This window comes from Physcomitrium patens, chromosome 2, assembly GCF_059467195.1.
Source record: "Physcomitrium patens ecotype Gransden chromosome 2, ASM5946719v1, whole genome shotgun sequence".
Lineage (NCBI taxonomy): Eukaryota > Viridiplantae > Streptophyta > Bryopsida > Funariales > Funariaceae > Physcomitrium > Physcomitrium patens.
Window position 1 is genome coordinate 19256659 of NC_143411.1, and position 14927 is coordinate 19271585.

A 14927-nucleotide genomic window follows, 5' to 3' on the forward strand; every position below is an offset into this window, starting at 1 on the left:
CCGCATTGGGACAAGGATGAGAAGAAGAAAGTCTGAGACCACTGTTGGAACAAAGACACTCCTATTAATAGAATGTATTGTCTTGCCCATTTTTAGAAAAGAGCAGGATTCATGCTTCTAAAGGAAAATTGAAAAATTGATTGGTTTAACAGTTGAATACTACTACTTGAAAGTGATGTCATTCCATTCATGAGAAGAAGTTGGCACAGGATATAAGCTGCAACATGTCCATGTCACATACTTCTGAATTCGAATTTCGAATCCTTCAGCTTGTGAATGCTGGGTAGTTAATCACGCCCATAATTTAATGAGTAATTACTTATGCTGTAATGTGATGTCAAAATTTGTGAACTAGGGCATCGTCGGTATGATTCCCGAGGTAGTTGATAAGGTTACAGACGGTAACTTCTAATAAACAAGAACACCCCACAGGTAGCAATAAATTACACAAATTTTGTTGATTGCTTGCCTGAAACAATGTACAATTTTCATTTGACTCCCGAATCACCCACCAGAACCACCCATTGGTAAATGAACATCCTGCCACTCCTCAGTCACACTCCATTTCTAAGAATGGCAATTCAGTGTAAGCTTTAACGAGCTGTTACGCAAACGCTAAATTATCTGCTATGCAAACAGAAAATTCTCAATTTTGAACAGCGGAGGTTGCAATGGTCCAATCTATTTGTAGAAAAAATCCATAGAAATCGTCAAATGTCAGATCCTTTAACTAACCTTTACCCGAGTCTGACATTTTTTGAGCAAATTTGCCCAAAAATGCCCACTCAATTTCTATACATAAAGCTGCCCCTGACCAAAGAGCATTAGCTTAAAAGGTGAGCTTTTGTCACCGACCGTGGGAGTCCTTAGGGTCCCTGCAGGGCTAAGCCCAATCCCTCAGTCGCTGTAGCCTACGTGCCCACTGCTGCTACCCCCTGTATTTCTTTCTATAGACGGAAGCAGGACCAACTTAAAAAATGCATTCCTGAACATCATGATCTACAATGAAGAATTCCTAACGTCACACGTTGTTACTTTGAGCATCGTGAAGATTCACCGAATCCTATAAGCACCGTCCACATGGTCCAGTTGGATCAGTTCATATAACCAGGGGGTCTCAGTTCCTCAATCCCAACTTCACTAGCTGCTCAAAGACCTTGAAAGGCTTCGATAGTGAGTCTTTCTGGAATCTTTTGGGGGTCTTTCGATGTCTGTGAAACCCGGTCTACAGGAGGCGAGCCGGGGGTACGTGACGAGGGTGAAGAGCCTTTCGTATTGTGATTGTTCTGTGACGTCGAAGCATTTGGAGGTGGCAATAGGTCATCAGAAGGCGCAAGTGCGGGCAAGTAAGAATAGGACGTCGATGAGTGGATCGACGGCGTGCCTGTACGGTTAAGAAACCGTGTAAGTAAACCTCTCAGAAAGGGTGCCATCGTGTCAGGTTCATACTCGTGAAAGTACATGATACAGCCCATGCACAGGCAGAATAGCACCACCTGTACAATCAAGGTTCAACCAAGAAATAGTAAGAACCTTGTAAGAGTCATTCCATTTTCTTGTCATCTGTCCCGTAGCAAACGTATGTTTAAGCAAGACGCACTCAAACCTGACGCATCAAGCCTACTGAAGTAACTTGTGACATGCTAAATATGGCCACCAAGAGATGGAAACAGTACTTACGTCCGCATGCTTGATGTTCGGCAAAATATGACGATTCACCAAGATGTACCATAAAGAGTCACCAGCTCGTGGAAGAGTGTAAAGGGCAAGCTCTGAGCGGCGACTTTTCTTTTCTATCAATGCAGACAAAGCAGCCACTCCGCCTGCAAGGAAGTAAATCAGCTTGTGATCCTTTGTGACCACTTTCCGCTGAAGACAAATTACTCCCTGCAGAAAAACCCCAACATCAAGAGTCGTTAGTACCATCAACTACCTTGGAAGCTTTAGTGAGCACCAGTGGAAGTGCACCACGTGAACTAAGGAATAGAATATAAATAGAAAAGTCCAACGCTTCCAAAACTTAACTGAAAAACAATTTCTAGCAAAAATCATGTTTTCAGGAGTAAACGCCGCAAACACAAATATCCAGTGCACATAGACAAACACAGGTTTATCAATCTCTGGAATACATTGAACAACTGATATAATCGAACAACTGAGTTTAGAACCGGGCTCTTGTGCAAACGAATTACCTGGTAAAGGCCAACAAATGCTGAGAGAAAACATGTGGAGCGAGTTGCACTCTTCAAGGCATTCCAGAAAGTGTGAAGGGGAGCATGCATGAACTGCAAACAATCGAACACATGGAGAAAGATGAGAAAAGATGCAGTTAAACTGATCATGCGGTTCGCTACAAAAGCTCAAGTGTAAGCTAAACGCCAACTTGAAAGGAAACGTACCTTCTGGATGTTTAACACTACAAAGGGCACGAATGTGAGTGACAAATACAGTGGGAAGGTTTTTCTGAATGTTGCTCGAGTCGCTTTGCCGTTGTGAGCCAGACATGAAGTAGTCTGAGGGTGTATACCAGTGCAAGGAATAATTGGTGAATCTGGTTTCAGACCCACAGGCCCGGGAACTCCTGATCGCTCAAGAACAAATGCTGATAAAGCTTTTAAATCGATTGGTAAACCTCGATTGTTCTCACGTACGGCTTTCAATGTAGGTTTTGCAATAGGTCCAGTTTTCACAATAAATTCGAAGTAAGATTCTGGAAGGGTCTCTGGACGCATGACATAGGCGTACATAATCTGCAATTTCAAAACACAAGTACATTAAAAACAGTGAAATAGACTATCAACAATATTCTATGATTCCAGTACAAGATCGCGAAATTCAACTTAAAAGATGATAACATTATAATAACATCCCTTTTCTGATATTCATCAGTAACGCACCTGAGCAGATGCTAAGCTGAATAGCAATGTGTCGCCATGACTCCACTTGCTGCCCCAAAAGTGAAACTTATTTTTCGCTTTCGCAGAGTTATATGCGCACTGTACAAAGCACGTTGCAGAAAATACAGATGAGACTATCCTCTGAAGGCGGAACACATCGTACAAACCTAACACCCACTTACTAGCGCACCGACGTCAACGAACATAATCTGTCGCACTGATCCTTCAAAAACACCAGTGATGCATGTTAGGAACTAAAGACGGCCATTTGACCCCTAAATAAGCGAAGAAATAATAAAGTATACCTGCGCTACCCTGGCCAAAAGATACAATGCAAAGGTTCGCCTTCTACTGGAATCATCCAGAGCCAATACAGATAGACCGGATATAGTACCAGCCACGAACCTGCGCAAAGAAAAATATAATCTGCTCAATTGCTTCATAAATAAAATATTGCACTTCAAGTTCACAAATACTAAGAAAAAATAGATAACATCGAACTTAAGAAAAGACATAACTAGATTCCACAATGAGGCAACAAAATTTTAGAGGTCATACAAAATAAGTTCGAATGCCTGATACGCCGAATCAACAATCGTGCAAGTCAAACCAATATAAAGTCTTCTACATCCTATGAAGACAGGATTTCTGAAGGTTGGGTAGCATATCCCTTTTATTTATTTATTTCCCACGACATCCACATTTCGATGATTGAGCGATGAATTATCTCTCGTCTATTTCCTAAACATGATGACAGAGACACTCGATACACAACATGATAATACAGGATAACATGGTAATAAGAACTAAGAATCAATGGAAAACCCGCTGGCATGAGCAATAGGATGCACAACATAACATCGCACTATTTTATCCAGAATGAATGAAACTAAAGTATGCAACCCACCCATTAATTGGTGTTTCCTTGTTACGCGTTCTCCTCAGAATACATCGGATTGCATGAAAAGCCCCTGTGAAGCCTCCAAACAAAAGACCCGTTCGGCAAGCCTCCTCCCTAACTATAAGATCCTTTTCAGATAGCAGAAGCTGCGACACAAGCGAAACATTTATCAAAGATCGATAAATTTACCCTTTCTGATAACAACTCTCAGCCGTACTCCCCGATCTAAGCATCCTATTAAGTACGCACTGTTCTCTACACTGAAAACTTCATTCAGAATCAATCATTGATCAGTAAGGAAGTACCCGAACCAGCGCATGTGCAATACCTTCAAGTCAAGGACAGTGTAATATGGCTTTTTCTTGATAAGCTTGAAGGCTCGAAGAATTACTCCTATTCCGACTCGAACACCATACGCAAGTAGAAAACTTTGACACAAGCTTCCCACGGCATTGGCCACGCATGAGTCCCCATGCGGACAGAGTGAATGGCGACCACTAAATGCATCTCCAAATCCCTCCCTAGTTTCGCTCTGTTTACTCTGCAGCTCCTGAATGGCTTCTCTCAGTCTATTTTCGGCTTCCCTTAACCGTTTCTCTGCTTCCGATTTTTCGAACATCAGCCTCGCTGCCCGCTCTTCGGGAGAAATGGCTGATAATACCAATGGTGCGAGCGTGACCTTACCGGGACCACTTGACCGACCTGCCATCCTGTAACAAAAATCCTGCTGGATACGCGGATGTCTAACAAGGTCAATACCTCACCAACTGAAACTTATACGGGCCTAAACCTTTACACGACATTGAAAGAGATTAAATGGGAAGAGGATAAATATAATTATCAAGAATATGGATCCCTAATTCGTCTTCTACACTTTGAAGAATTATGGTCATTGAATCCATAGAATGCAATTAGGCTGAAGAAAGTCCTGCGCTTCGCTTAGCGCACATCACCCTGCAGTTTAACAAACACGGTATTCCGTCAACTACTCAGAGACAATAGCATGAAGCATATACTAATTGAGCCATGTTACTTGAATTCCGTCACGTACAAACTTTACGAACAATTGCAACAATCAACAAGGGCAGATTACTTCTTGTGTGGTTTGGAAGACTAGTCCCTTCAGTTCTACGTTAAAGTGGTTCCATAATGAATGGATTTCTAGTTAAGATGCTCATCGTCTTGACATTTGTAGTTGATCAGGATACTAACGAAATCATTAAAGCCTAGACAAACTGCCTAAAGGAAGTGATATCTCGAATTTAAATAGCCACCTAAAGAAAAGGAAATCATGTTTTAGCCTCAGTTAGCATCCGAGATAGATGAATAAAATATCATACCCAGAACTTCTATGACAAGCTCACCTCAATACATAAGAAAAAGCTGGTGTGAAAAAAAAACGCCTATCATCGAATAGATAACTCTACGATAAACCTAGTATATGTAAGAGGATGCAACAGTCACTCCAGCAGAACTCAGAAAAAGCAATGTTCTGATCAACAATTATCGTTTAATCTAAGGCCGTGGCAAATAATTAGTCTCACTCAGCATTTGCTCAGATCTGAACATCCATATTCTAAATCTGAAAGAATTTCGATAGTTTCTATTGCACAAGAGAAGTTCAAAAAACGAAACATGTTCACATGCCGATAACGTCAGTAAACTCAAAGACTGAGTCCAATGAAGCCAATTCAGAAGACAGAACCCCACGGATTGCAAACGAGCACGCAAACCAAACACCTCTCACGACATCATCACGTAGGAACTGCAACCAAAGCACAGAGCACGAGACGAAGTAGGAAAATAAATAAACAAATAAATAAAATGACACAACGGATCCATACTATTTCCACAACTCCATCCCCTCTACCCCAGTTCACGCTTCGCAAAACAAAAAACCGACTGAAATCCGCCACCTCTAACGCCAAGAGATATGCACCACCGTTTCTATACATACCTGGAAAACTGTTCTGTTAGGGTTTAGGGAAAAGTAACTTAACAGGACTTGAACAAACGCAAGGGAGCTCATCAAAAACTCTGCAACGAAAAGAGTGTTGTGACGCAAGAGCGGACCATTCAGAAGGTTTCCGGGTTCGGCATTGGAGCCGATGGGATCCAGTTGCGTCTCGCGCGGCCGAGCTCAGTCCGGACCGAGCCCAGTGTAGCGCAGACGCAAAACGTAGCTTGAGGGACAAACAGTGTCGAATGGAAGTGATAAAGTTCCCTTCCTTAGAACGCGCTCCCCTCTTCGTCTTCCATGTGGCATCCACCGAATGGCTGCTTGGGATGCAGATTCTGACATGGCAATTTCGAGCAATAAAAGTAAGCCTACGTGGCCATACGAAGAGGAATCAGTCCATAATTTCCGCAAATGGGCTGTACACGTAGGACAAAGAAAATAATTGTGAAACTTAAAGATATTAAAATGTTTTCAGATTTTTTTTAAATATTATTATCATTGTTTGGTGATTTTTTATGATTTACTGCTGAAACGTTTTACATATCCCTTGAATTAGTGTAAATTGGTCATGCACAGTTTTTGAATTGTTCATTAAAGATAGGAAAATAATTATCCATTTAATCTAAATTAATTTCGTTCTAAATACTTAAATTTTTATAATCAATTCCACTTTTCGGTTTGAGGTACACAGATTGTTTATGGACTGTAAAGTTATGAGTTCATGTTGTGAAAGAATTGTACTCCATTAAATTCCATTAAACAAAATTAGTGGTCATTCTTTCCAAAAGCCTTCTACAGTGCAAAGGAGTGTGATTCTTTGATTCTTTTACTAACATAGTTTGTATTCATGTATCAACCTCTGTGAAGTATCTGCATTTACTAAATATATTTTCTTGTTGGCCTCAAACAACAGTGAATTTGTTTGTATCATTTTGGTTGTTTTGATCCCTTTAAATTTTAGCAGACTTGTCCCATCAAAGGTTGTTTGATTTGACTTTTGTGTTTTTAGAAACCACACTATCACTGTCGTACTGATGAAGTTAAAATTTGTATCTATAGAACTTATATTTCACATCAATAGACCATAGTAATATTGAATATGTTCTGAAAATAGAATCTGTTTGTGATACACACATTCAAGTATTATAATTCAACATTAGAACATCCCATGATACTACATCTTCCAAACTTTCATTCTTACTCTGTTAAATGAAGATTATCAATCTCATTCCCATTGTTGAACTGGGGTAGAATATAAAATAATATTGGTTTTGCATCACTTTCTTTTCTCATAACTCTCTTAAAAATCTCACTGTATACATATGATGATAAGAAAATTTTAAAATAATTTAAAATGGTAAAATATAACTTGTAAAAAAATTTAAAAAACTGAGCAAACTAGGGTCATAATGGAGTTTTATACCAAAACAAGAGGGTTTGCACTTGGTGCACATTATTATTACAACACATAGCCCAACAGCCTCAATGCAATTCTAGCCACACAACCCTTGACATCATAATGCTATGTTTGAATGGTGATGTGCACATGAAAAAGGCATATACAATACATTATCGTTAGGTTGAGATTCTTCAGTAGGTGATATTATACCATTACAATTTTGGATGGTGGCTATAAGATTGATAATGAGTCACAAATAGCTTGCCATAAATGCTACACGGTTGCCACTTGTTTTGGCATGTCATGTTTACCACTTTGTGTAAATATATACCATTTACAGATTATATGAAATAAAAGAATGAATGTGTTTCCAAATTTCTGGATGCAATTAAAGTTGCTAATAATAACATGATGATGTTATAATAGAATATTTTAATGTACTAAACAATTTGTTGTAATTAAAGTAAAAATATTACTTTAATGCATTATTTTCATAATCTTATTTTTTACTTCGTTGTAACTTTCCTTCTTATATAAGTGTAAACAAATAATTTAATTACAACAAATAACTTAAAACATTTTAATTGAAATTTCATTTATTTATATATCCTATATATAAATCTTTATACAAAGGAAAAAAGGCTATAGGTCTCAACTTTTGAAGTATGTTATTGGTTGAAAATGAGAAGTTTTATTTGGTTAATTGTATACTTAGAAGGTACAAAAGAAAATGATAACATATATATATATATATATATATATATATAGTATCCTATCCTAAAAGTTACAACTAGCTCACCTCAAATAAGTGCTTATACAAAAAAGTAGAAGAATATATCAAATATTTATTAAATATGTACTTATTAAACTTATAAAAATCATAAATAAAAAATGATCTAATATATTTATAATTCTAAGTTAAAAGAATTTACTTTATTTTATGGCCTCTTCTTACTTAATATTATCTACAAAAATTAAAGCTTTGTAAAAGAAAATTTCTCACTGAATGGGAAATCTTTATAAGGCGATCATATTATAACCTTCAAAAGTAGGATTCTAGGCATAAACATTTGTTTTAGATAAACAATCTCCAACCTTTTTTCACAGATCAAAAATGTTGCACAAATCATCTTTTACAAAATTATACAGATATAGTTAATTTTGCACCTTACTTATTAAGTCCAAGCTTAGAAGCAAATAACAAATGAAAGACAGAAGTACATTTTTACATAAACATTTAAATGTTTCAAGAGCAAAGCATGTGCCACGGATGCATTATCTAATCTTTTAATAAAAAGTTGTCATGTCTTACATGGAATAACCAATCTTTAATCTTTGTGAGGTAAAGATGTCACATTATGTTGTGACACACCAATGTTTAATTACGAAGGAAGATGATGGTTTTTGCTTCCAATTTCTTAAGCTTTAATACATAATTAATATCCACTACGGCTACTTTGAACATTAATATTCATCAACTTTTATTGGATATAATGTTAGATTTGGCCACTCAAATATGCTGTCTGTAACTACACTACAGCTGATAAAGATAAAAAACTTTTTACGCTTTATGAAAATACTAACATTCTCCAATTGAATGTATATTATTGTCAAACTATCGTCGTTCCTAATGTCCACTTTGACAGAAGATTTTAAAAGACCATATAAAGACGCAGTTAATATTCTTAAGAATCGAATTATACTCAAATTTATAATTCGAATTCTTAAAAACACAAAAAATTGTCGAAACAACAAATTGAAGATATTAAAAATTAAATTTATGTACAATACTAAATCGAACATACATGCACAAAAGAAACCACTTGAAAACGAAATTCACTAACATACCAGCACCACTCAATCTAGTTACTCCAACATAAATACTAATAAATGAGAATCAAGAAAATAAACATTTAACACTATTGTTCAACTCAAATGACCTATTGTTGCATGACTAAATTCACTCATGACTACATCTGCCAACTGCTCTCCAATAAACAAAGATAGAAAAATGGACATAACAAAAATAGATGAAAAAAAGATGCCCTGTTGAATTACCATGTCCATGCTGCACAGACAACATTGAACCAACCCCTTAACATTTTAAAAAAAGGTTTTCACAAGGCCATACCGACACTTCAAATTCTTCCCAATTTTCAAATCTCAATCCATACAACACCAAACATAAATAGAATCACCTATACAACCTCCAAGCAAAATCGTCTCTTCAGCAACGCTAAGCGACAATCAAGGCAATGGTGATAAGAAAGACGACAGTGTTCCGCCCCGGTCAGTAAACTTGAATAACCCAATCTCTTCTCCATCAAGTAGGCACCGGTGGATCCTTGGGCCTGGCCCACCCCCCACACCCACCTGCACCAAGCTCCTCAGGGCTCTCGCTTCTCCGCCCCCACACGGCGTGGCGTTGCCACTCAACCCCGCTTCTGCAGGCTTCGCTTCCTGCTCTCCTCCACCACAATTTGGCCCTGCCGCTTCGTGCCTTCTGATTCTGGAACCACGACTGTTTCGTTTAGACTCCCCACCCCGTTTTCTTGCAACCGATCGCATCCTGAAACTATCCTTCTGCTAAAGAGGGGTTCTCGGACCCTGGAGCTGGCCCCGCTGCGCTCCACTCGATCAATCGCCCACATCGCCCGACCCATGCATGACGTTGCGGCGGTCGAGCCGCGCCCTCCCGATATGAGCTCCCGCACTCTCTCCGTCCTACTCTTTCTCGTTTCTTTGTGAAGCTTTCTGTGATGTCCACTCACCGGATCGCGGCTCCTCTGAGAAACTCGTGGAGATGGAAGCTGAGTGTGTAACACGAGAGGTGACCTCTGAGACTCCCGAAGGACCCGCGATACACGACCACGTGCGCGGGTACCTTCGTTAGCAAGGGTGCAATTGCAATCCGCTCGAAGATGACATCCACCTCAGATGAGCAGGCTACCCAGGTGCCACCGACTGCGGCACAGCTTCCAGTGCTTGTGCAGGAAGACGGGAGCTCATTTGAGTCCGGCATCATGCTGGTACAGCCGACTCCGACTTCCGGCCACCGTGAAGATGGCGTCGCTCAGGTTGTAGACCCCGGGTAGTGGTAGCCCCATCGCTGAGCCCTCCAGCCCACGCGCGAGCAGTGAGGATCTCGCAAGGGATTGAGCGGGAGTGAGGAGCTGGTATGGACACCGCTTCTGCGCATCACGTCCCAAAAGCGAGTTAGAGGCAACCGCTGTGCACCAGCAAGGGCTTCTTTCTCACGGCGCTGCTGCAGTTTAGCTCCGGATGATCAATATGGTCATTGTTGCCCAGAACTACGGCGAGGGGCTTCTTTCCAGCCACACCACATTGACTTGCGGGGAGAAAAGCGCAGGCAGACAGAGAAAGCATTGGCCTCCCTGGTGGTCCGCAGGAGACAAGCCCCGACTCACGACGTCGTTCGTGTCTTTCATCCATTCATCCATCCATCCATCATAACATCATTCATCCATTCGCCGAGGTAGTACCGACGGAGAGAACCCAGGGAGAGGGAAGACACTCCGTAGGCTCGACGACCGTCTCCCGCGTGTTTCAGTTCACGCTCTGGAGTCTGGCTATGGCGTGTCTCGCACCCGTCTTCCATGTTCCCAAGCCTTGTCCTCCTGCGCTGCGACATCGGCCCGGAGCCTGATCTGTTCCTGTCGTGCTCCTACATGGTCTCGGATTCTAGCTTTTTCTGTTCGACTTTGTGAGCCTAGAATCGGATTACGCAGTGTGTTTGTGTGGGAGAACGGGACTGGGTGCAGAGACCTAGTCTGCGGTGGAGTATGCGAGTGGAGGGTGCAAACAGGGTCGGAGTGGCGGAGGTATGGCGGTTCGCGGGGCGAGCAGGTGTTAGGGCTCTTTCGCAGGTGGGGGTGGCATGTTGCCAGGGGCGTTGCGGGTAGGGCAGGCGAGTTAGGGAAGAAGTGCTGGGCTTGGACGTTGGGGTGGTGGTATCGTCTTGGGTGGATTTTCGTGGCGGGCGTTTGGAGTAGTGAAGACGGAGGCGGGGTTGTAGGTCGCTGTGGCTCTGAGATGTGTGGGAGATGTGGACGTGTCGCTGCGGGAGGTGGGAAGGTGAGGTCTCGGCGCGGGCTCGGTGCTGGTGCATGCGGAGGGATGCTTGGAGGCCGGGGATGGTGGTGTTCTATGGCATGGCTTGCTTGGATGAGTTAGAAACTGCTAGTAGAAGATCAGGTACAGTGACGTTGCGATGAGAATAGGTCACGGAGTGATCTAGGTTTTCGTGGAATCACGGGGTTGATGGTACATTGGCATTGGGCGCTATGGGGCGAGGATCGGGCATATGAATCTTGGAGGAATTAGGTCCCTCGACGGGGGTGTTTGTGTGTGTGTTTTTTTTTTTTTTTTTTTTTTTTTTTTTCCCTCTCCTTTCTTGCTTCCGGTTTGTTGATGACCGAATAGCTTGGTTATTTGGTAGACAAGGATTAGCCCGGCGAGGTGAGGTGAGTAGCTGATCCATCTAGATTTGCGAAGTCGAGAGGGTGCGGGTCCCTTATGACCCCTTTCATTGGTTGGTGCTCGTGCTGGCAACCGGGTTGGAGTGTAAGTTTAGAGGGTTGCATCAGGAGTACGAGGTATTGCTACGAAGCGGGCGGGTCTCCGTGTCTCTCATAATGAATGAGGCCAGGAATCGGAAGGAGAGAACGGAGAGGCAACGTCCCCTAGGCGACATTAACAGACGCGCCATGGCGAGGCCGCCATTGTCTCCGGCGGTGGAGATCCCCGTGAAGCGGCCCTCAAGGGCTTGTTCTTCGCGACGACGGCTCTCGAACTCGTCGGATGGCGGGGGTTTTGTTTCGTCGCCCACCCCTCCCCTGCCGAGAACGTCGTCGAAGGTGTCGAATGAGAGAAGCTTTTCGGCTGAACTGCCTCCTTCCCGAGCGAGTGCGAGCCGGACGGGCGTGAGGGCGGTATCGCTTGCATTGGATTCGACAATGTCTCCAGAGCGGATGGAGCTTCGGGGGCTGTGGGAGATGGCCGCCGTGATGAACTTTTTCTGCGTATTTCGGCCCATTATCAATAACTTGCCGGAGTTCACAATGGACGAGCTGGAGTCCGCGATGCTGTTTCCGAATTCGACATTAGACACGATTCACGTGGTGATGTTGAAGGGGGTCCCACCTGCAGCCAGAGTTCCTCTTCGAGGCGATACGTGGCCGACCGTTCTGAGCAAGAAGTTCAAGGATTGGTGGTGGAGGGTAGCCGAAGGTCCGTGTCCTCTGTTACCGTGCCAAGGAGCGGAGCTGGCGACCTACATGGATTTGGACCCTCCGACTCGCGTGAGAGTGCTGCTGGCGCTGTGCGAGATGCGCGTGGAGCAAGAGGATGCTCGTTTCTACATTGATGACTCAGTGAAACGGAGCCAAATGGCGGAGGTGCGGAAGGAGCGGGCTGGTTGCGGGGCGGAAGGAACGACATTTTGGCTGGAGGAGGATGAGATGCTGGGGCAGAGACTGTACAGGGAGGGACAGGCGATAATGCCGCAGCCACCGTCGAAGAATAAGGCCAGGGGTTGGGGCAGGGGCAGAAACGTGCCACCTCCAGATCCAGGGAGCTGGGAGACTTGCGCGACGAATTTCGAGGAGTTCCAGGAAGTATCGAGTCGGCTGTTGGAGAGTCGGAATCGATTGGAAGCGGCGATGGGAAAGAAGCTGATGCAGAGTCTGATGCCCCAATTGGAAGAGATTCAAAAGAAGAAGGACCGGCTGGTGAAGAAGCAGCAGCGGGAGGCGGTGCTTCTGGACAACATGTTGGCAGGGAATGGGCTTGCAGCAGGAAGGTCACGCAGGGAGCGGAAACCGGTGACGTATACGTTCGATGAATTCGATCGTTCTATCAACGAGGCGATCAAGTTCACAAAGAAGGGCGTGTCCGACACTTCGTTGAGGCGGGAAAGCCTGCGATTTGGCAATGGCGTGAACGTGGCGGGCCATTTTGGGAAGGAGCGGAATGGTAATGCCGCATATGGTCATGGCGGGTATGCTAACGGGGTTGGTGCGGTTAGACGATCGTCACGCAATGCGCAGTCACATCCCGGAGTAGAGTTTGGGGCGGAGGATGAGGGCGGGGTTGCAGGTTCGGAACCGCATCTGGTGGAGGCTGACCTGGGGTTTAGCGACGATGAGATAGAAGGAGAGGTCGTGTATCACGACGATTACCTGGCTGCCAGGCAACACAAAGAGAGGAGCTATTCCTCGGAGAGAGGCGAGAGCTTGAGAGGACATGACCAGGATGATGTCGATTTTGATGAGGTTGGAGAGAAAGATGGCGAGGAAAGTGAGGATTACGGAGGTGGTAGCGGTAGCGGAGGCGATAGCGATGGGAACGAGGAGCGCGTGAAGAAACGGCAAAGGCGAGGTCCGAAGGTGAGGCTAGTGAACGACCTTTCTCGAGAAGGTGCATACCGAAACGCCAGACCTGTTCCTGATCGGGATGGAGGTGGGGGTCGGGGTAGCGAGGAAGAGGCTAGTGATTCAGACGAGCGGATCGTGAGAGACACGCAACAGCGGCTACGGGTGGGCGAAGGAGCGAGAACGGGGAGCGATGGTCGAGGCGTAGGTGGTACCCTCACGGAGAGAGGTGACGCAGGGTTTGAGGAGGCAAGCGAGGCAAGTGGCAGTGGGTGCAGTTCCCAAATGCGGAATGGTAAAGGTGGGGACATGTTCCAAGAAGAGAGGAAGAGGGGCCACGCATCTTCGATGGGTGACGACGCTCAGTCCGTAGGGCACTCCAGGGAACAGTCGGCAGAATATTCAGCACGATCGGGGTCCGGGGAGGATCAGCAAGAAGCAGGGTCTGTAGATTTCGACGAGGAGGAAGGCATGGGCCAGGAAGTGGAGAGCAGTAAAGGTACGGGGAGACGAAGGCAGCTGCTCGATTTGAACGAGGTTGCCACGGCGGCCCGCGGAAGCAGTCCTGTGTCGGACAATGGGGAGAGTGAACATTCGGACGACGAAGGGGAAGACGGGCATGGTGACGAGGCAGGTTGAAAGTGGGTGTGGAGTGTAGAGGAGTGATAACATTGAAATGGTGACGCAAATTGAGCTTCGTTTGTAGGTATGGTGTACATTAATCTGAAGGCGGCAGAAACATTGACTTGGGTTCTTGAGAGCACGTAGAGTAGCCCAATACTTTAGAAACCTGGACTTTTGAGCGGAGCGGGTTCTTAGAGGCATAGGCGTGGAGTGAAAGGAGCTCCAGGCGATAGACGCGGTGGTTGCCTCTTCCTGAGACCTTTTCGGACGGTTGGTTTCCAGATGCATAGATGTTTGTGTTCTGGAACGCCGTTGACAGCACTCGGCACTAAGGTGCTCCTGCCTATTGGGAAAAGGGGGCTTTGTGCATGTCCATCCTGAGCTATGAAGTAAAACAGACCTTCTATGAGCAGGAGGAGCTGAATGATGTGTGCAGTATATTCTGCACACGGCTGTATCTTTCAGTTGTACTGATGGTGAGGAAGGTGTGGTGTTGTCAGCAAGTGATGATCGGTTCAAATGTATGCGTGTGTGCCATCGAGTTGGGGTCAATTCACTGTTGTTCAGAGACGAAGACACCGCTTCACCAAGGTCCTTTGGATAGATGTAGAGGTTGATGTCTGGTTTGGGGACAGACGATTAATAGTTCGGCTGGCAGACCGCCAAGGTTCATGCGGTGTCGGGGTTTGATGCAGGTTGTTCGTGTGGTGTTCGCTTCGTGTCTTCATAATCTTGGGTCGTTCTGTTTGTTCTT

At 44.3% G+C, this 14927-nt stretch overlaps 2 protein-coding genes across 6 annotated transcripts; one reads left to right on the forward strand and one right to left on the reverse strand.

Moving 5' to 3' along the window:
- Window positions 1–664: 664 nt before the first annotated feature.
- Window positions 665–5998, reverse strand: LOC112278827 (uncharacterized). Of its 5 annotated transcripts, none has more exons than XM_024512649.3 (9): window positions 5872–5998; window positions 4127–4752; window positions 3805–3944; window positions 3203–3302; window positions 2898–2996; window positions 2400–2750; window positions 2193–2285; window positions 1681–1887; window positions 665–1496 (listed from the first exon to the last, which is right to left on the reverse strand). In XM_024512649.3, exons 2-9 carry the CDS (start codon window positions 4505–4507, stop codon window positions 1149–1151), a joined length of 1719 nt encoding a protein of 572 aa, XP_024368417.1. In that variant the 5' UTR covers window positions 4508–4752; window positions 5872–5998; the 3' UTR covers window positions 665–1148. The 5 variants fall into 5 exon arrangements, with proteins under 5 accessions (XP_024368417.1, XP_090104378.1, XP_090104380.1 ...); XM_090248252.1 differs by having other exon boundaries at window positions 5756–5973; XM_090248254.1 differs by having other exon boundaries at window positions 5799–5925.
- A 5570-nt stretch (window positions 5999–11568) lies between these two features.
- Window positions 11569–14630, forward strand: LOC112279013 (uncharacterized). Its single transcript, XM_024513042.3, has one exon. It carries the CDS (start codon window positions 11813–11815, stop codon window positions 14186–14188), a length of 2376 nt encoding a protein of 791 aa, XP_024368810.1. The 5' UTR covers window positions 11569–11812; the 3' UTR covers window positions 14189–14630.
- The last annotated feature ends 297 nt before the right edge of the window (window positions 14631–14927 follow it).

Coding starts and splice junctions, on each gene's coding strand:
- LOC112278827 (XM_024512649.3), bottom strand. CDS start 4,507: ATGGCAGGTCGGTCAAGTGGTCCCGGTAAGGTCACGCTCGCACCATTG. Junction 2,751..2,897: donor TCAGCTTAGCATCTGCTCAG/GTGCGTTACTGA, acceptor TTGAAATTGCAG/ATTATGTACGCCTATGTCAT. Junction 2,286..2,399: donor TAGTGTTAAACATCCAGAAG/GTACGTTTCCTT, acceptor GATTGTTTGCAG/TTCATGCATGCTCCCCTTCA.
- LOC112279013 (XM_024513042.3), top strand. CDS start 11,813: ATGAATGAGGCCAGGAATCGGAAGGAGAGAACGGAGAGGCAACGTCCC.